The sequence below is a fragment of the Perca fluviatilis genome, chromosome 5 (assembly GCF_010015445.1).
Source record: "Perca fluviatilis chromosome 5, GENO_Pfluv_1.0, whole genome shotgun sequence".
In the NCBI taxonomy this organism is placed as follows: domain Eukaryota; kingdom Metazoa; phylum Chordata; class Actinopteri; order Perciformes; family Percidae; genus Perca; species Perca fluviatilis.
This window is the reverse complement of record NC_053116.1, coordinates 16,644,807-16,670,827: the sequence shown is the minus strand read 5'-3', so window position 1 is coordinate 16,670,827 and position 26,021 is coordinate 16,644,807. Positions and strand designations below refer to the sequence as shown.

Genomic DNA, 26,021 nt, shown 5'->3' with positions numbered 1-26,021 from the left:
TGTAATTGGAGGCTCAGTCACATGTGATATGGTTCTCCAGGCCCTCCCCTTTCTAGATGTCCAGGCCTTTACATTGTATTCCCCTGTTCTCTCAGAAGTACAGAGATATATGGAACCATATAGCCTACTTATTTGTCAAGAATCAACTTCTTGGAGTATGTACAAAACATGCAGGGGCATGAAGAATTTAAACAGGAAATATACAAAAAACATACTGAATGCACATTTAAGCAATGTCAGCCACTTGAGTTAGCGACACAGTGTGCATGGTTTCAACTCAAAACATGTTGCATTCATTTGACTTTGAAGTGCCTTTGAGTTCATAATATATGGAAAGAATAACAAAGCTTTTTTGCAGTGTTCTGTTTTACATCTACAGCTCTGCTCTGTCAAAAAAAGACAGCTCTTTAACAAAAAGGTCTATCTCTGTAATGTTGTACGACAATTAGAATATTAATCTGAGACTGTCAGCGGTAAAAACAGCACTTTGTGGATGTAAATTGAAGGTGCGCAATTATCTTATAATTTACGTTGAAGCTTGTTTAGCAGCTGCCCACTGCAGCGATCTCGCTTTATACTGGACCAGTGTCGAAGATTGTTGTTCCCATCAGTAACAAGAACAGAAAAATAGGGTCGAGGTTGAAAAACCCGAAGTTACCCTTTAAATTGTGCACTTTGTTTTCAAAGTGGTTTTACAAATGACGAAAAAAAAACAACTAAAATATCAACCATGTGTAAATCCTGAGGAATAAACACAAAGAATTTTTTTTTTTCGAAAACTCTTAAAATTGTTTTCATAAGTGCTTCACAGGAGAAAAAGCGGTCCATCTGGTATAGCAGTACCAAAGATGCCTGTTGGGGTATCTCTGACAGCTCAGTCTTTACTGAAAGAGCCTGTTTTCAGAGAGCAAACTTTTGCGTTGTTTGCAAAAGGTTATTTCCATGCAAATCCTATATATATATAACGAAGGTCAGCAGGGTAGCTGAAGTTCAGGGCATACATTAGTCCAAAGAGCATAGCAATAGCTAATGCTACATTATCAAGATCTTGCAACACCTTGATGCCTTCAAGGACAATTCCGATGTCCTCTGGCACACAACCTTTACATGTAATATACAATACAACAGAATTACATGTAAATCAATGTGAACATATTAGTAAACTGATTTAAGCAAAAGACTGAGAATTACCACCACGTCATAAAAGTGTTTGCATATTTGTGAAATATGTAATATGGTGAGTATATAATAGTTAATTCAACCTGGCTGCAGAGAAGGGAAGGCGGCCTCCAACATAGGCACCCTGTTATAAATAGGGATGGATGTCTGACGCTCTGTCTGACCAAAATACAGCAGTTCAAGTATGTAGGTTACCCAGGTGGTTCCTAAAAAAGAAATACAATAATCAATTAAATGAAAAGATAATATAATAATATAAACAATAAATAAAGATAGAATAATCCTTTATGTATCCTCCCCAGAGGGGGAATTTGGGTTAATAAATTAAGATCATTTTAGACTTCCATACACATATCTAATCCAAACTACAGTATAAAGCAAAGCACATCCTGTTCATCTGTGTGTGAACTGACCTGCTTTGAGGTATAAGTATATCATCTGGCCTGGCCTGAAAGTTTTGCATGTTCTCCCAGTTGTCTGTGTAAAAGTGAGTCATGCAGACTCAAATCAACCAGTTCTGGTCGAGAAGCTACAGCCATCTTTGAAAAAAAGAGAGAACAGAATCAAAACATAGGCTGCAAAACATATCATTGTGTAATCAAACTCAAGTCAGATGATCTTTTTACAATAACTTAAGAATCCAAAAGAAACTAGGAAAGAAAACAGCTATGGAAATGCACAGAAACAGAATTATTCACAATCATAGCTAGCTTACTATGAGCAGTGGTAGAATTTAAAGGTCCCATGACATGGTGCTCTTTGGATGCTTTTCTATAGACCTTAGTGGTCCCCTAATACTATATCTGAAGTCTCTTTCCCGAAATTCAGCCTTGGTGCAGAATTACAGCCACTAGAGCCAGTCCTACAATGAGCTTTCCTTAGGATGTGCCATTTCTGTGCCTGTAGCTATTGAGGAGGAGAGAGGGAGGGGCAAGGTGGAGGGTGGGGGTGTGGCCTTGACCAACTGCCACTTTGCTCATTTGAAAGCCATGATGCCTCTCTCTCATGGGTTCGGTCGCCTCTCGGGGGGCAAAGCAGAGAAAGGGGAGGTAACCTTGCTTGTTATGACCTCATAACAAGCAAGATTCCAGAACGGCCCATCTGAGCTTTCATTTTCTCAAAGGCAGAGCAGGATACCCAGGGCTCAGTTTACACCTATCACCATTTCAAGCCAATTGGGGACCTTAGGCAGGCTGGAGGAACGCATTTTAATGTTAAAAAACCTCATAAAGTGAAATTTTCATGCCATGGGACCTTTAAAAAAGGTGAAAACAGGGCTGTTTTTCTGATATGCATGAAAAGTTGACTTTTTGGAGATAGGTGGTTCTCACAGGAAAGCGACAACACTACAAACATAAGATGATCTTGGAGAATATGATGCATTGCTAAATTAAACTACCCAACAGTTACTGTTATACCTACATACTTTTACTTAAGTAAGGTTTGAATGCAGGACTTTTACTTGTAGTGGAGTATTTTCACAGTGGTGTATTGCTACCTTTACTTAAGTAAAGGATCTGAATACCTCTTCCTGACTATGCGTCTAATTGAACCCCACTGAAAAGCGGGACGCATATATTGAAAAAAAAGAAAAACAGGACATTATAAAGAATTAAATTATCTGGAGTCATACCATGTCCAAATTACTGATGGTTTCCTTTGACTGCTCTTTCCTGGTTGTATTTTCCTCTTCTCCCAGTGTGTTTCTTCACCTGTGTTAATAGTAGCCTACATTTTACTTTACTGTAACGTTAATCACCTCTCCTGGCAGATGTGATTTGACAGCCACCGAATTGTGGAATTAGATTTGTGCCAATATGTTCAAACAACACTTCTTAAGTATCAAACAAAAATCACTCACTAAGGCAAAAAGTAAAACGTACAACTTTGTTTACAGTTCCCTTTTCTTCTTTCTGCACTGATCAGACTCTTTCAGCTTTGCAGTCATAATACCAGCTCCCTTGATTGCACTGCCTGACACACCTCTTGCATGGGCGGGTCTTTTCAGAGGTGCGTCCCCATTGGCTAATGAGTTTTTAAGTGAAAGCCAGACATTCAGTGCAGCAGCTGAGTTTTAATAATGACGGGCCCTAAAACAGTGGCACTACTGTATTCCTGTCACGATTTATAAAGTCTTAGTATTGATCATATATGTTTTCTGTGCTGTATCGGCGTTTTGTTGTTAAGTTACAGCTAGCTAAGCTTTGCTATGTAAGGTAGCATTTAACGTTAGGAAACTGCTATCTATAATAGGCCTCCTCCCAGCTCGACGTGCCTGGAACACATCTCACGGAGGCCCGGGGACATGTTTACCAGATGCCCACCTTGGTGTTATTGGTGGAGGTTGTGTGGCCTAGCTTACTTATACAGTGGCATGGACGTGATAACATTATTACATATATACTAAAGTATTTAGGCTATTTATGTATTAATACAATAATACAATACACTGCACAATATAATGTAATTATAATATGTGAATATGTGATTTTCCACCATGGGTCCTGCTGTTAGAGATGGGCCCGAGCCTGAAGCTCTGCAGTGGGACGCTACTGCAACTAAAAGTACAACAAGCATTAGAATCAAAATCTACTTAAAGTACCAAAAGTTAAAGTATTCATTATGCAGAATGACTCATTTCATAATAAATGAACATTATATTATTGAATTATAATTAGTGATGAATTCATGTGTAAGCATCACTTGCAGCTGGTGAAAGAGGAAGTGATTTCAATTGATTATGGGTTTTTAATCTATAATAATCATAATTGATTAGTGGAGTAAAAGTATAAAGTGGCAGGAAGTGGAAATACTCAAGTACCAGTACTTAAAAATTGTGTTTAAGTAAAGCCTATTACCTATTATCTGATCATTTTGTTATTTGATGTCTCATGCATAGAAAAAAACAAAATGAACATCATGAATGATTTATTGTTGTTTTTGTTGCAAATATAAAAATTATAGATATGAATAAAAACATTTGGATTCATTTTATTGATCTCATTAGAGAATATCAGTGTAAATTGTTTAGTCATACAGCTGCTCTTTAATTACACATTAACATTTCATTCTTCTGAAGAGTTAGACTGTACATGTGGACAATATGGTGGACAGGATACTATACAGTTTTTTATTTAAGGATTTTTGACCAATTACATCATTGGTTAATTTTCTACGTGCTACATTTTCTTGTTATGAAAGAAATATGAAATCTATGAAATTTATCTATGAACTATTATAGATTTAAGAATTAAAATATTATTTGTGGAACTCTAAAGCCTTTTGAAAAAAAAAAACATTAGCCTACATCATGATAATTTAAATGAATGAATGTGAAACTTTTCACGGATCCCCTGGGAGAGTGCCACAAACCCCACTTTGAGAAATCACTGCATTAGAAGCAACTGTAACTTGATTTTTTCATAGAAACACCACATGTCCAGTCCGTCATAGATCCATCTCCAAATATACACAGCCTGTCCAGTCCTGTTTAAATTTCAGTGCGGAACTGAAGTGTGGAATTCTTCATCTTTTTCTTGTAGTCTTCATCAAACTGTTCATTCTGGGCCACAGTGAAATGGTTCTTCCAGTCACCAACCTTCCCTGCAGAACAACAGAGAGAATCACTGGGTTTTTTAGCTAAAAGAGGAGATCTGATTTAGTTTTTCTTGTCACACACATTAACTATTTATTCATTGAAGCTAAAGTGCGTGGTTTTTGTCGCCCCCATGAGGAATTCTAAGTAATGACAACAATTCTGTCAGTACAGCCACATGATACAAGCCTTCTGTGATCGCACTTAACACCCACCCCTCCTCCATACAGTTGCTAGTAGCCAAGGAGGACACGGAGGATTAAAAAAACATGAACTCTTCAGAAGAGGTCATTTTTATTATTTATTTTTTTTATTTATGTTTGTGCACGAAGTTGCCGGATGTCACAATCTTCTGAACATAGCCATACTGAGAAATACATAGAGAGTTGTAAGGAGGTGAAAGTCTTAATTAGCTTTGTATCAACTTATTTGGTAATGGCTTGAATGTAACAGATGTTCATTAATATCAAAACGTTACGCACTAAAGCTTACCTTTTCTCATAAAAGGAGAAATTTTGAAGTCCATAACAAAGTTCGTAGAGTAGTTGGTCATGTCGTTCTTTTTCATATTGTCAAACTGCACTCCACTTGTAACTCTTTTCTTCTCCTCGACTGAACGAGACAAACCAAGAAAGGAGCAGAGTTTGTCTATTTCCCGTCCAGTATCCTGGAAACATAGTTGTCTCAATCAATGCATTGTTACCAGCTAGAAATGAAAGGTAGCCTGAGTAGGAAGAGACACAGAACAACAACTAAATTACCTCAATCAGATCTTCGTAGAACATGTAATGGAGTTTTGAGTAAGTCTGTTTCTTCTTCCACCAGCCGTTCACATGGTCATACCAGGATCCAAACACCACTGTATAGCAACAGACCAATGCATAAAATCACTGTAATATTCAGGAAAAATCCATGCATCTCTGTATCAATAAAATACATCATCATAAATCATACATACTCTTTCCCTCCATGAATCTGTGGATGTAGCTGCTCCATTCTCCCGGCTCTGGCTGAATCTTGTTCATGCGATCAAAGTGAAAATAAGACACCATGTTGTCTTTGGCATTGCGGGCCACGTAGACCATCTACAGAAGAAGAAAAAAACGCTTCAATGATCTGAAGACCAACATTACATGAGACATAATATACTTTTACACACCAAGTGTTTGTTGTAGTAGCTGGTGGTAGACAAGCCTCAAGTTCTACTCAAAACTTTCTTTTTTATTATTAGTTTTTTCAGCACGACAGGTGCATGTACTGTATGTGTGTATGCGGTGTGTAAGTGTGCGAGCATGTTTGGAATGATACTGTACCTTCTCAGGAAATCCACAGCAAATGTAGTTGTGTAATGTGCAATGGCCATAAAGGCATTCTGTTGTTACTGCACTATAATGTGAGAGTTGTGTGTGCTTTTTCAGATATGAATCATGCACCTTTTGTCACATCCCTTCCAAATGTACAATTAATACAGCTTGGAGTTCTGCCCTTTGCACAGGATACTTTCAAGGGATGGGGCAAGAGGGTCAAGGGGGATCAGGAGAGGTTTTAGGTGAAAGCAGTGGAGAGGGCTGGGGTGCAGGGACAAAGGTCTCAGGAGTCAAGTGAGGGTCAGAGGAAAAGGGCGACCAAAGGGGGCTTACTTGTAGTTGATATAATGCAAAGAACACACAAACTACTGACCCTGCAGTTTTGCTCCCAAAAGGACTTTGGCACGAACTGGAATGGAAAGTGAGTTTTAATGAGTCGAGGAGAAGTCAGGAGGTTGTCTGCATGGTCTTTTCCTGTATGAAGAGGTAAAGATGGAGTAAGCAAAGTGTCACAGGGCAGAAGTAATGGGTACATTTGTTTGCTGTGGTTTTTATGTTGCATGATTTTACGTATTGGGTTTAATTTTTCTGCTTGGCTGTTTGAAGTGTCGCTCTCCACCCGATTGGAAAGAAAATCCAACCCCCATTTCCCCACTTACAAAAGCCCTGATTCTGTTAAATGCTTTAACAGTTTAATAATAAACTAATAAAGGGCATATCAACTTTTCAGATACAATAGTAATGTTTAATGAAGTTTAAGCAAAAGGAAAAAATCCCCACACTTAAGGTTCAATAAGTGTTTGTATGTTTGTGATGCATGTACATGTATGTTTGATCAACCTGAACCGAAAGACGGGACGATGATCTCCAAAAAAGGCACTCTTTCAAAGATTGGGATGGATGTCTGACGCTCTGTCTGACCAAAATACAGCAGGTCGAGGATGTAGGAGACCCATGTGGTTCCTAAAAGACAGAGAGACAGAGAGAGAGAGAGAGAGAGAGAGAGAGAGAGAGAGAGAGAAATGATCGCAACACCTGACTGCTATACTGCCCTGCAAAGGCAAAAGACTTAACTCGCGAGAGTGTGAAACTGAGAAAAATGTTTTAAAGTTTCTGTTTTGTCCAGACAAAGGTATTATAGATAGAACTCCCAAAATAACTAGTTGTTATAATGAAGACATGTTTGAACTATACCGTCGCCTTCGGGGGAGCCCACTTTTTTTCCATGGGGGGTGCCGTTGCGATATACTATTATACTTTATCGACAGGGGTAGATAGGTCAAATAGCAAACAGCCAGCCACAAATAGTCTATAAACAAAAAGCATCAGGCTGTCTTTGAGCTTTCACATGAACAACGGTTAAAGTTACTCAGGCTACTGAAGAATACCAGAATTCCTCCGTTCAATTAGACCTTAGCGACCGCCCCAAGCTTCCATCCTTAACAAACAGTGAATTAGTTCGTGCTAATAGCCGTCCTACACAATTTCTTAGTAAAACCAAAATTAATTAAACTGCCTTGTTTTCTTTTTGCCATGGCTATATGATGCTTACTGCAGAATGGATTTCAAGGATTTTGCCTTGCCGATTAATGGCCTCCAGGGTTTATATTTTTTCTCGAATCTTTGAGTTAACATCTTCTTATATACTGTCTATGGTTAACATGAGTTGAATTTGCACCACAGCCGCCACGCTTTGATGCTCATAACAAGAATAGCATGTATAGTTATCTTTATTGAAGTGAATTAGGTTCAAATCACCGACATGCATGAATGATATTTTTGTAGTTTTACACATAATAATCCACGATGATCACATGACAAAAAACTGAAATTGCACGTCAAAATGACACATTGTCAATATTTTTAGAGACCCCCCAAAATTTCACAAATCACGTTTTCAGGGGAGCCCATGTCTTATTAAGGGGAGCCGAGCTCCCCCTAGCTCCCCCGTAGTTCGCACCCTGACTGTACTCTGCCTTTGTATCATGTGCCAAAAACAAGGAGTCGTGCAAAGGCAAAAGACAGTAACTGACATATAATCAATATTTGCTTGCTGTTCACCATACTTACATCCATAATAAGAACACCTAACCAAGGTCTAGTCATCATGGTATTTGTTTTAAATTATATAGAAGACATTTGGTTGTTCCTATTTACTGCTATAATGATCAGGATAGTGTGGCAACACTATTTCTTGTATTTATTCATACTGTATATTGTACTACAAAGTAACTTATCTGTCATACTGTTCAACTATGTTATGACAGATAAGTTACTTTGCAGTACAGTATACAGTATGAATAAATACAAGAAATATTTTCTCAATAAAGATAATTTAATTATAATTGAATACAAAGGTATATTTATTGTTTAACAATAAATATATAATGTTTAACACTTTTGCAAGGCACTGTATCTGTGTCATATTCTCATTAAGGGCTGAGCCCCCCTAAAGGTCTGATCAAGATGCACAGTCAACGAACTCGACTTGGATTACTAGGCTACTTTTTAATTCTGAGATAACATTTAGATTAGCATACTTTGTACGTACGTTAACAATAACTAGCTTAGTGCTTTTATGGATTTGTGTAAGATTTGACATGAACAACTGCAAGAAGGAAATATGGCTCAAACACGTATGGATTGTTGTGGATACAGCAAATGACGTGCTTTGCTATGGATTATATCTTCCATGGATTAAATCGGATTGCATGGAAAGGAAGGATGCCTGTGTATTTAATGATTTGTTTTCGGCGTCTGATGTGAGGCTCCGCCAAGTGAGGAGGTGTGTCAGCGAGCGCTACGTGATAAAGTTAGCTAGCTCCGGGCTGTCACTGACACTGACAGAATAGGAATCATCACCACTTTATTTGAAAGATATGTCGTGTGTATGTTACGTGGTTTGGTGACAATTAAAAGCGGCAAACTTTGGCAGTATGACGAGGCCAGAGTACAGTAACATCTCTCTTGATGCCTGGCTAAACAAAGTCAGAACACCTTAACTCAACTTCAGCGTGGCCAGAACAAAGGCAAAGAGCCGTAACAGCTGTTACGTATTGTTCAAGGCTGTTTAGATCTGTGACATTTCCTTTATGTGCTTATTTGTTTAGACAAAATCATCCATTCATCCATGCATCCATCCATCCATTATTCACCTGCAACCAATGTAAACCTTTCCCTGCCTTGACAACAATAAACCCTTGGAACGGCACTGTGTTTGAATGTGCACACCACATCAGATGTTCAGTGAACCAACACCATCAGTGTATAAGAGTTTCTACAACGGCGTTCTGCTGTGGTTTCTCGTATAGTTTTGGATGTTACGGTTGTCATAGCCCTTTATTTTCTCGTTAAAACAATCAAATTGACTCACGATATTTATTCACATGATAAAGGAGGTCTCAAATACCCCAAAAGTGACATTAACTCATTTTTGCCCAAACATGATGTTACTGCGTTTTGCCTTTGTAGGGCAGTATACACATATCTTTTATGAGCTCATAAAGCATTTATCTTTGCTGTTTATGTTCATGGACTGACCTGCTTTCGGGTATGTTGCAATAAGTATATCATCTGGCCTGGCCTGAAAGTTTTGAATGTTCTCCCAGTTGTCTGTGAAAAAGTGAGTCATTGAGACGCCATGGAAATCAAAGATTTCTGGTCGAGAGATCTTAATGAAAAAAAGAGAGAGAGAAAAGAATTGTAAATCAAAGCATATGATCATTGTGTGCGAGTAATTGAACTGCAGCAATTTGACTGTGTGGAAAAGAATGCAAAGATTGTTCACTGTCAGTTGCAGACACAGAAGTCAGAATGTAAAAAAACAACGAACTTCTACATGTCATCTTAAAAGGAGAGAAACAACAAATAGCTCATCAAAAGGGCATGGTGTACTCAAAGTTTTAGTGTTAAGTTGCATTTTAAAATACTTCAGTCCACAAGTCCATTCTCTTTTCCTCAGCATTACATGTTTACCAAGAAATGAACCCCACTTGAGAGTGAAGTAGCTCTTTGAAAAAAAAGATGTTTAGACTTTAGATGAAATTAAAGACATACCTTGTCCGGATCAAATGACATTCTGAATGCTGCTGGTTTCTCTGCTGTATTTCGGACACTTTTCTCTTTCTTCTGCTCGGATTTTTCTCAGATAAGCAATCTGTTTTCCTTCCTCTCTCTTCTTGTTGCATAACACTTTCTCAATTGTAATTGGAGGCTCAGACAGATATAATATCCAGGCCCTCCCCTTTCCAGATGTCCAGGCCTTTACATTGTATTCCCCTGTTCTCTCAGCAGTACAGAGATATATGGAACCATATAGCCTACTTATTTGTCAAGAATCAACTTCTTGGAGTATATACAAAACATGCAGGGGCATCAAGAATTTAAACAGGAAATATACAAAAAACATACTGCATGCACATTTAAGCAATGTCAGCCACTTGGGAGTTAGCTACACAGTGTGCATGGTTTCAACTCAACACATGTCTATATTCATTTGACTTTGAAGTGCCTTTGAGTTCATAATACATGGAAAGAATAACAAAGCTTTTTTGTTATTGTTATTATATTGTTATTAACAGTGTTCTGTTTTACATCTACAGCTCTGTTCTGTCAAAACAAAAACACACAGCATGTCCTAGAGAGAACCACCCTTTCCCGGATATGTGTATTAAGAGTCTTGGCCCATTTTCAAAAATACTCCCAATGAAGAGAAAAGGTCAAGAGGTTGAAACAGAAGGGTACACAATAGTTCAAAAAAGAACTGTAACAGAAAGTCAATAATTACAGTACTTTATCCTTGCTTGACATGTTTTGGGAGAATGCTCCTTCCCCTTACACACACAGACTCAACTTATTTTTTCTTATTCTTTAGCCTGTGCCAAACATCCAATTTGACTTGTTCTTTAAATGTGGTGTACAACAGAAATGTTCCATTAAAAGGTTGCGACATATCCACAGCTGTACATTGCCCTTGGATGAAGATTATTTTTTACTTCCTCCCCAGGATCACTGTAACATGCCAAAGTGTTGTAATAGCCATCTAAATAAAGGCTCTTTTTTAAATCCTTTTGCCAATAAATATTTTTGTTGCATCTCTTTTCGGTGTTGTAATTTGTAGACGGCCCTAAGCATTCGTTTAACTGCCGGCAGCAGCAACAACAACAACAACAGCAGAGAGCAGAAGCCAGCAGGCAAGTGTTATTTACATACACTTCTGGTGTACTTACAAACTTTCCAATCCATCGTTTTATGAATGCATAACCTATTTGTACTACTGTAGACGTTTGGTATCATTTCGGGCATTATTAGTGGGGTCATTTAAGATACATCACTGGATCTATTAGCCACTGCGCTAAGCTATTCAGCTGATAACGCTACTCTACGCTAACTCTCCCAATGTTCGACCCAGGTGAAAAAAGCTTCTGGGGGGGTGTTTGGCTCGAGGTCATGGTGCAAAGGACCCTAGGTTGAAATTACTCCGAACCATCACTTTAAGCCTGTCTTTTTTGGGGGGGCTTGGTACCCAACCTCAAATTGTAGAGGGTGGGGGTGATGACATCCCCCTGCTGACCTTGCGTCCTGTCTCCCCCTTGCCGTAGCATCTTTGTTGTGCATCTTCAATCTAGTTGTGATATCAGTCTGCGACTGTGGATGTTGGAACACTGAGCTAGTAGTTGTTTCTTGGTTAGCTTAGATGTTGGGTTTCAAAGTATCCATTGTCAAAATCATAGACTGTAAAAGCAGTCTATGGTCAAAAATACTATTTCCAAGATCAACAAACTCACTATTAATTAACTATGAAGGCAGAAGAATGTCATACATTTATAATGTTGTTTTTAAGTAATATGTTCGGGATTTGATCAAAATAAAAACTCAATGTTTAACCGGAAATGACGTGTTAAGAAGCTATCGTCACAGGAACTGAAAAACGTATACAACAAAAATGGCGTCTCCCGGCGAGGCAGCAGTGGGTAATACACACGTGGGGGAAAAGAAGAAGGTAACTAAGAATAAATCATTAGTGAGAGAGTCTAACTTCTAATACCATCAGCTAAGAAAGACTAGGACGGTGCTTTTCAAATACACACAACGTACGTGGCATTAGCTTTGCTAGCATCGGGCAGCTAACGCAAGTAGCGCGTGTGTAACGTTAGTGTACGGGGTCTTGGAGGAGGCGAGCTGACTCCCGGGCACAAATAAATACATTAGGCTTTGTATTGTTCTAAAAGTCGCTACTGCTAACCTGCTGCCGTTTGCTCCTCTTTAATAGCCCACATCTCGTTACTGGGAGGAGCCGCAGGAGGATGGGAAACATGAAAACAAAGTGGGTGAAGACGGAGAACAGACTGAACGATCTTTGGAAAAGAAGACGCGACAGACTCATAAAGCAAAGAAAAGGAAGCAAGAAGAGGATCAAGGAGATGGAAATAAGTTTATATCAGGGGTAAGAGAATGGACGTGATTGTTGTGTCACTTTCATTCAGGGAAGTGGGAAATATATCTACAGAATATCACAAGATGTATTTTTTATTCTGAATAAGATACAAAAACTGCAGTACAACGTAGGAAAGGCTCGGGTATAAGAGTAAGGTGGAAATCCAAAATATACTGCATACAATGCCAAAATACAGGTTAACAGTGTGGATCATCAAATATAAACTGGATAACAGTAAGGGTAATTCTACATGCGTTACATACAGATGTGTATGTACAAATCTGAAGTACAGGTATAAGTGTCTCTACTTCATATAGATATAGGTTATATAGTTACAGGTATATTTATCTGAAGGAGGGATATTTCAAGGGCTATTCATGACATTTACAGTTTGATAAAATACTTTGCAACGCCTTCAAAGTTTCAAACTTAACTTACAAAACTACAGATCAAATGGGTGGTGCCTCGTCCTTCCACTTAAGAATAATTAGTTGTCTAGCAATCAGAGATGTAAAGGCAATAGCATTTAATTTTTATCTTGGAAGGTAACCTCTTTAGCAACTACTCAAAATATTGCTGTCAGCAGAGATTGATTGATAGAGATCTCAAACACATCATCCCAGTATTTACAAAGTAAGAAAATTATATTTAAGCTATACCACAATCTTGCATTATCCCAGAATCCTAACAATATCTATTTTCACACTCTAGTATTGGTATTATGTTAATATATCTCTGAGCTCTACATTAATTTACCTATATTTTAATGTTTCACAAAGTAAATCCAGTGTATGTCTTCTGATTATTGTTCATACTCCCTCAGAAATCTGACCCTTTCCCTGGGCCTGCTCCTATTCCTGAAGACAGGTTGCAGAAGTTCAAGAGGAGAGATAAAACTAAAAAGGTAAGCACCCCAATGTTGCCATGATAATTTCTAGTAAATAAGTGAAGTTATCTGTTGCCACGAGCTAACATCTCATTCCTTTATTCTTCTTGTCCTAGCCTCGCCGCCAGCATTACAAGCTGAAAGACATGATTGCTAGCTCGGAAGAAGCTTCAGAAATGGCCCAGAAACAAGCTGCTCGGTTGGACCTCCTACTCCCAGAGGATGCAGGGTAATTTGTTCTAAAAAGGCTGCTTTGTGTCACCGTGTATGATGTGACAAATTATTGAAAAATATAAATTATGAAAAATGTCCCTTTCAGCCATTGCTTAAAATCCTGTTTGTGGCATGTTTTCCTCTAATCTAAGGTTTCTAGAAGGAGATGAAGATGAGGACACGTGTACAATCTCTCAGGAAGATATTGCAGATGTTGTGGATATAACATCTGCGACAAAGGTGGGATACTGACCGGATACTAGTGTAGATGTTGGAAGATTTCATTTCTGACATGTAAGGGCTACTTAAAATGTTGATTTACAGCAATTGCCCATTATAAACTATGAGTTTGTTTTGGGAACACCATGCAGTACACAGCTTTGGTTGTTTCCAACCTAATTTATTAACTTATTAGTAGATAATTTGTATGGGCTTAACTTGATAAATCCAGTGTGTTTTAAATGATTTAATAAAAAATAAAAAAGCATAATCGTGGAAAGCAAGTAAAATACGGCATGTTTAGTAGGGGACAAGATTGTTTATTTTATGTATTTCACAAGCACTTTTATAAATACTTGTTGATGATGTTGTTCCCCATGTTGTTTGCCTTTTTATTAATTCATTTTTTTCTCTGTCCCTCTTCTTCCTCAGTATTTTGATCTGAAATTGTCTCAGTTTGGACCATATCGAGTAGATTACAGCAAGACTGGACGGTCAGTATCTCGATCTCTATACTTATACAAATATACAAAGATAGAGTACAGTGGGTTTCTCAGAGCTTTGTCACTGACAACAACGGCCTGCTGCATCTGAAAACGGTGTTAAAGACAGCATTGAGACTGAACCCAAACAGTAATGTTGAGAGGTAATGAAAATAATAAAATGCTAAACGATGACATCTATTGCATGTCTGTCCATTCAGGTAGAAGGATTTCTCCTCTGTTGCTCTTCCTAATGTGTCCTCTATTTTCTACCCTGTAAAGGGCTTTTGGGGGGGAGTTTTCCATATCCAAATCGAGGGTCTAAGGGCAGAGGGAGTCATATGCAGATTGTGAAGTCCCATGAGACAAATTTATCATTTGTGATATTGGGCTATATAAATATAGATTTGAAAATTTGAAAAAAATTGATTTGAATGATGCTAAAATGCTCCTTAAAGCTGGGTAAATTGCAGATGTTAACTTTCTGTGGCTTTATCACTACAAGTTAGTCCTTCTACCTTATATAGAAATATTGATTTAAATGTTTGAATTGTGGGCATTTTGTTAACAGTGCGTTTTCTTCACTTCAGTCAACTGCTGCTTGGTGGGAGGAGAGGGCATGTTGCCTGTATAGACTGGCAGTCCAAACAGCTAATGTGTGAGATAAACGTGATGGAGTCTGTCAATGATGTAAAGTAAGTCATCCAACTTAACATTGCGCAGCACTACACAGATCCCAACACTTTGTACACTACAGTCATGCTTCACCTACCAGCAACTGTTAATATCATTTCTGTAAATAATCCCAAATCAATTTCTGCCTTTATTTAGGTGGCTCCATAGTGAGGCCATGTATGCAGTGGCTCAGAAGAAGTGGCTGCATATCTATGACTCCAATGGAATAGAGCTACACTGCATCCGCAAATTCAATGATGTCCTTCGTATGCAGTTCCTCCCTTACCACTTTTTGCTAGCAACAGCGGTGGGTTCATTAAAACTCTATTTACAGGTTTTGGACACTATGTATTGTGAGTTTATTTTGAATGTATTACTACAATAACAAAAAGTTGTCTTCTGATTGATTCTGAATTTGCCACAAACCCTGATGTTATCTAACATACACTCAATTAATAGAGGTTTTCCTTTTGGTTAAAACTATATTTAGTCACATTTTGGGAAATTGTTATAAGTATGACAACTATCGTTGGATAACTTCAATCTGCAAGAAAAATAAGCGTCTTTTTCTGTGATTTCCAAGCAGATTTATGGACGTTTCTTTGGAATGAATATCCTCGGGAAGTTTAGACGCTAGGGCTTTAAAGTACCTTAATGAGCTGTGTTGATAAGCAGGACAAACTACAATAACAAAATAAGCATTTACCGATCCTCTTCATCTCGCGCAGCATCTTTGTTTCTCCCTAAACACCACACAGTTTGAAAGCCCTTAATCTAATGTAAAGTAAAAACAGTTAATGTAAAGCAATCGCATTGACCAATCATTTTATTTTCCAGATTCTTTAACACAGATTTGGTTTCACCAACTGGAATTGTAATTGGCTCCGACAAACCTTCCTGTTTTTGCTCTTGTCTTTTAGAGTGCTACAAGTTTCCTGCAGTACCTGGATGTGTCAGTGGGAAAGGAGGTGGCAGCCATTTGCACCAAGACTGGCCGGCTTGATGTGATGTGCCAGAACCCTCATAATGCCGTCATCCACCTCGGCCACTCCAACGGCACGGTCACCCTCTGGTCTCCCAACCAGAAAGAAGCCCTTGTCAAGATGCTCTGTCACCAGGGCGGCGTGCGCTCTGTCACTGTAGACAAGACGGGCACGTGAGTCACCTTAAAACTTAACACTTCCTATGTAAGAGTACATGGATATTGGATTTCTTTTAGAGGTATGAAGCTGTGGATAATTATGGACATTATGTAGACGTGGTTTTCACAGTAGCTCCAGTATAAACGTCATTAATTAATATTTTACTTCAGTCTTTGAGAGTGTGATATAAGTTATTGTAACCATTGACAAAATCCTTTCTTCAACCCACTGCCTGGGGACAACATATTTTTAAGGATTTAGTTGTATACTTGGCCGCCTTGCATTGCACTTTGATTAATTTTTTTATGACGGGACGTTCTTTTTGCAAAAGACAAAAAGATGAGTCTAATCTATCAATACAATGTATGTTCTTTATTAATGCAGCTTTCCATTGTAATCATTTGTGAATTGTAGTGCTAGTGTCCCCCAGGCCGAACACTGGGTTGTTAAAAATTAACAATTTGTAAAAGAAATCCATAAATAAATAAAAACTTTATTGTCACATTGGAATATAGGGCTGCACCATTAATCCAATTGCGATTACATTAAACAAAATTGTGCGATTTAATTAAACATAAAGGTGTGCTGTATGCGTGACACGCTAGTCTCTGTGTGCACTGCAGTCTCCACATTGTTACACCTTTTCTGTTTGACTGTGGTCAAACCAGCGGCCTCTTTTTATCACACAGCCGCACTCGTACACTAAGTTACCGTTCACTCTCCTTTCTTGACCACTCACACACTCCCGTCACTCCCTCAACACACCTTCCATTCTCGCTCTCACTTACGCTACCCTCGTCCCAACGTCCACAAAATATATGACCAATCGGTCTCTGTTTAGGCAGTAGCCAATGTGTCGTGTATGGTCATGGGAGTATCAGAAGTTTTATTTTATATCTACTTTTACTCTAAGAGGAGGTTGTACAAAGTATATTTAGTAACCCATCTTAAATTTTATTGTTTATAAGGGCATACAAAATATATTGTTTTAATGAGGCTTTATGTATTTTTCTTATTTATTGTTTTATTTATTTCATTTGTACTGTTTTATATTTTTAAAAGATTTATTTTTTGTTATTTAATTTTGTAGTGTTGCACATTTGCAAGTAGACTCATGATACCAATATATCGCAATTGCTGTATAGTAAATTATTTTACCATCGCAATGTGACTTTCTCCAAATTGTACAGCCCTATTGGAATAACTATTACATTTTATGTTGTGAGCAGTAAACTGCAGTTTCTTCAGTGTCCACCAGAGAGCAATGTGTTGTTATGGTCTCCTCTTGGCAGATATATGGTGACATCTGGTATGGATAAAAAGCTGAAGGTATATGACATTAGAGCCTTCAAGCCCCTCAAGTCCTACTTCCTCCCTGCTGGAGCTTCCTGTTTGTCTCTGAGCCAGAGGGGTCTGCTGTCTGCAGCCACAGGGGACATTGTTCAGGTCATAATCACCACCACACTACACACAACCTGATTTGTCATTGAAAAATGATCTAGTGCACAGGAAGTGATGCATTCCATCCTTTCTCTGGGCCTCAAGTTGGTTATTGCAACACAGTAATGAAAACAATTAGGCCTGCATCTAATGCCTATTTTGATATTGGATTAATTTGTCATCGATTATTACTCCCATTCATTGATTATTATAATAAAATAATTTTTGTATTATTTCCAGCTTTTTATTCAAAAAACAAAACATTTTCCCTGTCTTCTTGTAAAATGCTCTTTAAAACATTAACAATGACATGTATGTCAATACATACCATTTTGTTTTAATTAATAATAATCAGATATTGCAGAAGTTTCTGTACACTGGAGTGATGCCATGCATCAAAATGTAGACCCATCTAATCGATGATGAAATTTGTCTGCAACTATTTTTGTTATTGATTAGTAGTTGCAGCTAGGGCTGCTCGGTTATGGGAAAAATCCTAATCCAGATTTTGGTCAATATTGAAATCATGATTATTTAACACAATTACTTATTGTCTTTTGGAAAGATGTTGCAATTATTGAACTGTGAAACAGGGAAAAAGTTAAACAAATCAAAAGTGAAAACACCTAGAACTGTGAAATTTCCCTTAATTTCCCCCATTTTTTCCCATTCAGAACACAAGACAAATTAAGAGTTAACTTACAAAACGTTATGTGCGAAAATAATCATTTTTCTCGATTATTCTGTTTTTGTGATCGTTAGGGGCAAAATCGTGATTGCGATTAAAAATTTGGATTAATTGCACAGCCCTAGTTGCAGCTATAGAAACAACCTACATTTTTAAGGTTACCAAATCGGAAACTGGAACGCTTGAATTCACAGTTACATAAGAGTTCTATTTTAAGAGAATGGCACACAACCTATGGGGCAAGAAGTATGGGAAGTGAGTTTTACAACAAGACAGTAGATCTTTTTCAAAGCAGACATGTTTGTCTTGTCATAGCTGCAAAAGCACAGGTGAAACACACACACCTGTGCTTTTCTTGCTATTACCAGCACAAAATATATGCTGTGAAAAAGGTCTGCAGGGACTTCTTCTGGCCAAAGATAGAATTTAAAAACAAGCTGAAATTGTGCACTTTGTTGCTAAATTCATTTTTTTTTAATCACAATTAAGTCTCTTTTTTTTTTTTTTTTCAACTGGAGATACATAGGACACTTCTTTACATATTGATAACCTTTTACTCTCATATCCCCTAATCTGTGTCTGTGAAAACTGTTGTCTCCCTGCAGGTGTACAGAGATGTGTGGACCACTCCAGTGAGTAAACCCTACATGGCTCACAGAGTTCAAAGAACTATTTGGGGGATGAACTTCTGTCCCTTTGAGGATGTCCTCGGGGTGGGTCACGGAGAGGGTTTCACCAGCATGCTCATACCAGGTCTGACTCCATTTTACATTATACCATTTTTAAAGGGTATCTTCAATATTTTTCACCCTGGGCCCTATTTTCCCATATATTTGTGTCTAATGGGAACAACCATTTTTGAAATGCACTTCTCTGACAAATGTTTCAACCTCTACCTGTGAGAAGTTTCTGTTATTTTACTGATGAAGTGGCTTCTGTCAGACAAAACACCAACGTTAAATTGAGTGTGTTTTAACCTGCTGCTCCTGCGCGTTCTGCAGTGTTTAAAGAGTTGGAGCCAGTTTCTCTGTCGTTGCTCACTGAGGTGGTGAAACACATTAAACCTACTAACTGTCCCTTAGATGTTGTTCCTGCCAACATGGTGAAGGAGGTTTTTAATACTAATGGGTTAAGTCTACTCACTTTTATTAATTCTTGTCTTAGTTTAGGCTCTGTCCCGGCTGCCTTTAAACATGCTGTGGTCAGACCTCTCCTCCAGAAGCCTCATCGTGACCCCTCAGTATTGTCTAATTTTAGACCTGTCTCTAATTTGCCTTTTCTTTCTAAGAAAAAAAAAATAGTTTTATGCAATTACGCGCCTTTTTGATTGGTTGAAGTTGTTCCAGTATTAAGCAAGACCACTGCAGCCGGCAGCAGCGAAACAAGCTGCAATGTAACATTACGCACCTTCAATTTACGTCCACTAAAAGTGCTTCTTTTGCCACTGACATGCTCCGATTATTATTGTTAGAGTCTGACAACATTATGGAAAGGACTTTTTCTTTGCCTTAACACTGTTCCCATCTTTACTTCTGTCCTCCTTCATTTGCATTCACAGGTGCTGGAGAGCCTAACTTCGACGGACTGGATGCAAATCCATACAGGAGTGCAAAACAGAGGCAGGAGTGGGAGGTTAAAGCCCTGCTGGAGAAGATCCAGCCAGAGCTCATCAGCCTCGACCCCACCGAGCTGGGACAGGTTGACCGCGCCACGTTTGAGCAAAGGCACCAAGACCGGGTCAAAGCTCTGGTCAGTGTCAGGAAGCATCTTATTGGCACGCATCAAATTTTATTTTAGGATACAGACCTGTACATTTTGAAATACTGACTCTTGATCATAACATGTGTATTACCATTTACACCCTTCTAAAAGCATGTTTTGTCTTCCCAGGGCTTTGACCCACTTGCCAAAGAAAAATTCATTCCCAAGTACAAGAAAAAGGGTCGTAGTTCAACTGGCAGTGTTGAAAGGCGCAAGAGACAAGTGGCTCATGAGGACCAGAGGGTAAATAATCTAGACTATAAGATTAAGAGCAATGCTGCAACGACATTGTGATCTTTCTGCTATATCTGCAATGTTTGGCTCATCTCTTGACTTGTTTACCCCCCAGGATGTAATCAGGAAAACTGCGGAGGACAAAATGAAGATTGAAAAAGAGAGAAAGAAGAGGGAGAAAAAGGAGGCAGTGTTATCTAGCCAGAGATCTGCTCTGGACAGATTCAAAAAATAGAAAAGGAGCCCCCTTTGTGCAGCCCAAAACCCAGTGACATTCTGTGGGAGTGACCTTTTGAACTTCAAATAAAGGACACATTTTTTGGACACATTACTCCACTGGGAAAAAAACCGACTGCAAAAATTCTGGATGTAGCCGGTTAATAAAGAATCATTCTCATGGGTGGCAGATCATCTGTAATCAATGTTGAGTGCAGTGAAAGGACAGATCTATTTAATGTCTGTAGCCTGAAGCATTCCTGTCTACATGGGAGGATAATGTGAGGTGCCATGGCTTGTATAAGTGTCATCCAGAATTTGTGTTGAGTTGTATTTTTTTTCTCTACTTATAAACCAACTTTTCACAAATTTTTTAGTGCTTTGGTGGCTGAACTGACTGAGCGTCAAATGTTTTCTATAAATATGTTCTAAAATAAACATAATGCCAAGCCTCGGAATTCAGTGTTATTTGAGATCACAGCTGACTGTAAACATTTGATATGGGGGGAGGGGAATCGATACAGCATAGTATCGCGATATTTCTGTGGCAATACAGTATTGATACACAGACGCCAAGCATTGATCTATTTTTATATATGAGTTGGTCAGCAATAAAATTGAAGTGTGGTGAACAAACGGAGACATTAATCTCTTAGGATAAAACATGTTGACAAAGTTTCCTTTTGGGGACATCATTTGAAATTGGGAAAATTTGAAGTTGGGGAAAAAAGGTAATAAATTGCAATATATCGCAGAATATTGTAATGTGTTTAAAATCGCAGTAATATTGTATTGTGATGATACCATATAGTGAGGCCTCTGGTGATTCCCACCCCTAGTAAACCTGCTAAAATATTGCTCACACATTGTTAGCACTTTAGTTTACTTGATGTTTAGGAACTGATATTAGCACAGACTGCCTCCCTCCTAAATTCATCAGCAGACATATTTGGAAATTATCTGGCCTATGATCACGAGTAGCGATGACAACCGGAGTAGGGCTGTGTAAAATAATTTTGGCATGGACATAAAATTATATACGTGAGAAATATAGAGGTAAGAGGAAAGTGAAACAGGCAATGAAGATGTGGGGTATTGCTTGATAAATTACTAACACAAATTATACCAGAACTGAAAAGGTTTCCAGTAACATACACTTTATTACTGGAATAATTTAACAAGTGGAACAAACTTCGAGACACTCCCGTGAGATACAGAGTAGTTTATTGTTGACCATATTTGATTCAAACATATTTCCTGAGTGTAAACACACAGACTTTCTCTTTGTTTACATTGTGAGTGGATCAAGAAGCCTGGGGCTTCATCCTGACACACTGTAAACTGTCTTTTAAAAATGTCCCTCTTGTGGTCTTCTGGCTCAACGGATAACTTTGCTTGGTTATACCTGACATCTGATGTCCCTCCCCTTCCGTTATAAATACAAACAAGTGCATTTTTTCCCCCTATCCCAGAATAGATATGCGGTGTAGCCATACCACACTTGCTGCGCTGACAGAACACCGTCATTCACATCCCACTTAATATTTAATCTCACTATTACAGCGAAAAGTAATATAGCTACAATTCATTAGGATTATAGCGGTGTACAAGTCTAATGGTTATAGTTTTGATGTCAGATGATATGAGGCAGCAGAATCACCAAGCCTCCAAAGACAAAAGATCAAATTCCTCGTCTGTTCCCAGAACTGGACGAATACATCTCACTGTCTACAATTTCAACTGTCCAATTAATGGTAGGTTGCACATAATCATGTCATTATTATTACTGAAAAACACAATATTGAAATTAATCGGATACATCCTGTAGGCTACAGAGGTAATTATGTTTCTGTTTTGAACATAAAAGGTTTTAGTGAATGCATTTCTTTTTGTATTACTTTCTTCCTAAGCCTGTGGTTATTGTACTATTAATTGGAGCATCATGCATTTAGGCATCTTAATAGACTAACATCTACACTTGAAGTACCTGGTGATAGACTTAACAGTTGTTATTTATGTGAAGGTAGCAGCCTATAGATGCCAGACTTGTGTGTTAGAAATACTTGTGCATTCAACACATAATCAGCTGTATTTCCTCAGTGTCAGCATGCCATTGTTTATTCTACATCTACAGTATGTGTCGGTGATAATGAATGATGCTGTAACAGTCTAAGGATAGCTCATGACTATTGTGACACTACTTCATACAACCAGCTGATCATACTCTTTCCTGCAAAGAAAAAGCCGGTTAAATACACAATAGTGTTTAAAAAAATAAAGCTATAAAAATAGTGACATTTTACAGCCTGAAGAGCACTTGTGCTGTTCACAGTATTGAAGCGAGGCACAGCCCCAATAAGTACAGTTTTCCTTATCACAACCCCTGTTCCAGCCCCAGAGCTGACCCTAGCATTGCCCTGACTTTGCAGAGCCCCAGAGAAGCACGCAGACTCAGCCAGGAGCAAGGGTGTGATGTATGGACATCAGCCCAGTAGTGTAGCATCTCCCTGGGTGGGATGTGGTGGATGGACACCATGGCCTGATAGCAGCAGCGCCCGTATGGCACACCTGGGCCACCAGAGAAGAGTGGGCAGTGCGAGGGCAGCACTCCAGCTGTCCGGGCACACAGACCAACAAACACATCCTCAGGAGGCAGAGGTGTGGATAAAGGTGATGCAGAGGCTGCCAGGGAAATCTTGAGCAATGCAGAGCGGGACAGAACATAGGCCGTACCACTGCAATAGTCCGGAAAGACAGAAGGAGGGTAGGCCCCTGCAGGGAGGTAGTGCTTGCTCTCTGGATCACGGTCTGGGGCCACATGGAGATGCACCCTGCCAAGGTACAAGTCTCCTTGTTCATAGGGGTTACGGCTCTTGTTTAGGTAGTGCAGGAGAGCGCTGGGATTGAACAGGACGTCATCATCCACTTTGGCCATGAAGTGAGCCTGAGGGCAGAACCGGCGGGCCCAGCCCAGCAAGGACAATGTTTTTAGGGTGAGATTCGAGTAGGTGTCCAGAAAACGCCCCTGGATCAGGTCTCCTCGCTCTCTGGCCTCCTCTATCAGCAGCTTAGCCAGTCCAGGGTCAGACGCCACGCCCACCATGAATAGGGTCATGACCCGCAGGCCCCTCACCTCCACCTCCCCTCCCCAGGTGTTCCTGATGGCTTGGCGTGCCCTCTGGTTGGCAGGAGCCGAGGTAACCATGGTAATGAGGTATGGCTTGGCACGCTGGCACACGAGCGGGCTGGGCATGAGCAGGAACTCCTCGGGTCTGGTGGGAGAGACGCTCTGCGGGGGGATGATGCCTGCGTGCGTCTCCACCACCGTGTTCATGCTCATGGAGGTGACCCATGACTCGATGAAGTCCACAAAGAGCAGAGCCAACAGGGATGCGCTCGCTATCGCCGCGCACAGATAAGGCATAACACCAAGCCTGCCCCCCCGCTTACCAAACCGGGGCTTACATACCCATACTCCCCGTCCGACCATAATCATCCTCCACTACCACTGCGCAGCTCTAAAGACCGCTGTATCTGTTACAACTCGCCTGTTTCTCACCGGTCCTCCTCCCTTGTCTCCGTGGTTAAAATCCTTCTGCTAGCATTGCGTTTCCTCAGCTCCTGCCTCCTTGTTGCCTCTTTGCTCAGAGATGCAGTAACGCGCAGCAGCAGCCGGAGGAGAGTAGTGTCCGTGAGGATGCGGTAAAAGGAGCTGGTATAGGCTACCCTTGTGCTGCTGCAGCCCAGTCCGTTTTTACAAAAGTAGGATAAGCAGCTGCGCTGCTGCAAATGCATGGAACGGTCGATTAGGCAGCAGCCCGAAGGTATTTCTGCCCTGATTCTTTAGCCAACGTGGAGGTACTCTGGGGTCAATTGCAACAAAGGGAAAATATGCCAAATGATCAGAATTACCCTTTCGTGGTAACGCGCTCTGGCGATGAGATGCCTTCTGCTTGTGATGAGAAGTCTGAGTAGGCTATCCCATAGGCGCATATGCAGAATTACCATCAAAATCCTTATTGGTTTTCAGTATCGACAAATGTTGACCTAACGCATTAAGGCTATTTAAATATGAGATTCCGATGATAGTTGCAATATGGGCAAATCATATCGATTTTCATAATTTGAATAAGTGTGACTCTCTGTCGTGCGCTGGACTGGTCCTATCACACCTGGTGGTGCAGGCCGACACCTGGTGGTCATTCAGAGTACTTCCTTTTTTTATGAGGTTGGACAATAAAGTCCTAGGGCCCTATTTTAACGATCTGATACGCAAGTGTGAAACGCAAAACGCAAGTAGCTTTGTGGGCGGATCTCGGGCGCTGTTGCTATTATACCGGTGGGATAAATGAGTCTTGCGCCCGACGCAAATCTTAAATGGGTTGGTCTGAAGTAGCTAGGTGTGGTTTGGGCGAAACGTGAAAATAACCAATCAGAGCGTCATCTCTCATTCCCTTTAAGAGCAGGCGCGCTTGTTCCGTGGCGGATTGCTATTATGACGGCGGATTTGCCTGGCGCACGCCAGCGGGAGCTGTCCGGGCTGCGGCAAAGTAATAAATGCCCGTCTTGGCCCTTTGGCGATGTTGCTGTGGCCTCTCGGGCGCGTCTCCTCAAGTCTGGAGAGGATTGCTGCAGCCATGCAGCGTGGGCCTCCAAACGCACCACCTGCACCTGTTGTGCCCCTTCCTCCTCCCCCCACTCCATCTCCGTCCACCCGCTCCATCAGGAGGCATCGCGCATTGCCACTCCCGGACCAGATTCCGCCGGAGTGTCCAATCCCACCGTAGTTCAACATCACGTCTCCTTAAGTCCTCTAATATTTCCTCATTTATGTCATCAACACATCCATGATTCATGGAAATGTGTAAAACACAACAAGCCACAAAGAATGCTGCGACTTTTTGAGGATTGTACTGTAAAATGCTTCCTGATCTATCCAAACACATGAAGCGCATTTTCAGTATTTTTCTTTGTAATTATGTATGGTTTTCAAAAATGTGAATTGCTGTAGATGAGAGAAGTGTATGCGCATTGTGCACATGCTACATTATGGCCAAGCATCCGTCTCTAAAATAGCATCTGAATAACGCGCCACTGACTTTAGACTAGCGCCACTGACTTTAGACCAGGTTTTTCCTGGTCAGTGGCGGAATTGTTTTCTGAAACGGCAAAATAGCACCAGGTAACGTTTGCGCCGGAACACGCCTCCTCTTTTCGCTGAACCGCCCCCTGGAGCGCAAATACATTCCCTAATTTACCGACGTGCGTCTGTGGAGGGAAAAGTCCGCTGTGCGTCGGCTGCAAAATAGGAATGATACATGCATCGGTGTACAAAGGCAATTGCGCTGAGTGCAAGATAGGGCCCCTAATTGTTGTTTCCATAAAATGGGAGAGATGGTCATGCAAATCGTGAGCTTAGAATTATAAGGTTCTATCTCCACTTTTGGTCGAAATTGAGTTTTTGACATAATCTGATCAATTAGGTGTTTATTAATGCCTGTGTGGTGTTATTTTTGTAAAAAAAATATTTTGTTAGTTATTAATAGTA

At 39.8% G+C, this 26,021-nt stretch overlaps 3 protein-coding genes across 3 annotated transcripts; 1 reads left to right on the top strand and 2 right to left on the bottom strand.

The window, feature by feature from the left end:
* Positions 1-4,178: 4,178 nt before the first annotated feature.
* LOC120559510 (cytosolic sulfotransferase 1-like) lies at positions 4,179-10,361 on the bottom strand. The gene is made up of 8 exons (XM_039801230.1): positions 10,138-10,361; positions 9,622-9,751; positions 6,922-7,044; positions 6,455-6,555; positions 5,733-5,859; positions 5,536-5,633; positions 5,267-5,441; positions 4,179-4,782 (listed from the first exon to the last, which is right to left on the bottom strand). Exons 1-8 carry the CDS (start codon positions 10,156-10,158, stop codon positions 4,670-4,672), a joined length of 888 nt encoding a protein of 295 aa, XP_039657164.1. The 5' UTR covers positions 10,159-10,361; the 3' UTR covers positions 4,179-4,669.
* Positions 10,362-12,025: 1,664 nt separating this feature from the next.
* wdr46 (WD repeat domain 46) lies at positions 12,026-20,931 on the top strand. The gene is made up of 14 exons (XM_039801227.1): positions 12,026-12,082; positions 12,353-12,526; positions 13,341-13,421; positions 13,520-13,632; positions 13,769-13,856; positions 14,268-14,329; positions 14,908-15,012; positions 15,149-15,299; positions 15,913-16,148; positions 17,427-17,580; positions 18,868-19,015; positions 19,821-20,011; positions 20,153-20,266; positions 20,373-20,931. The coding sequence occupies exons 1-14, from the start codon at positions 12,026-12,028 to the stop codon at positions 20,490-20,492; spliced, it is 1,794 nt and encodes a 597-aa protein (XP_039657161.1). The 3' UTR covers positions 20,493-20,931.
* Positions 20,932-21,680: 749 nt separating this feature from the next.
* On the bottom strand, positions 21,681-24,645 carry b3galt4 (UDP-Gal:betaGlcNAc beta 1,3-galactosyltransferase, polypeptide 4). The gene has a single exon (XM_039801225.1). The coding sequence runs from the start codon at positions 23,967-23,969 to the stop codon at positions 22,848-22,850; it is 1,122 nt and encodes a 373-aa protein (XP_039657159.1). The 5' UTR covers positions 23,970-24,645; the 3' UTR covers positions 21,681-22,847.
* Positions 24,646-26,021: the final 1,376 nt, after the last annotated feature.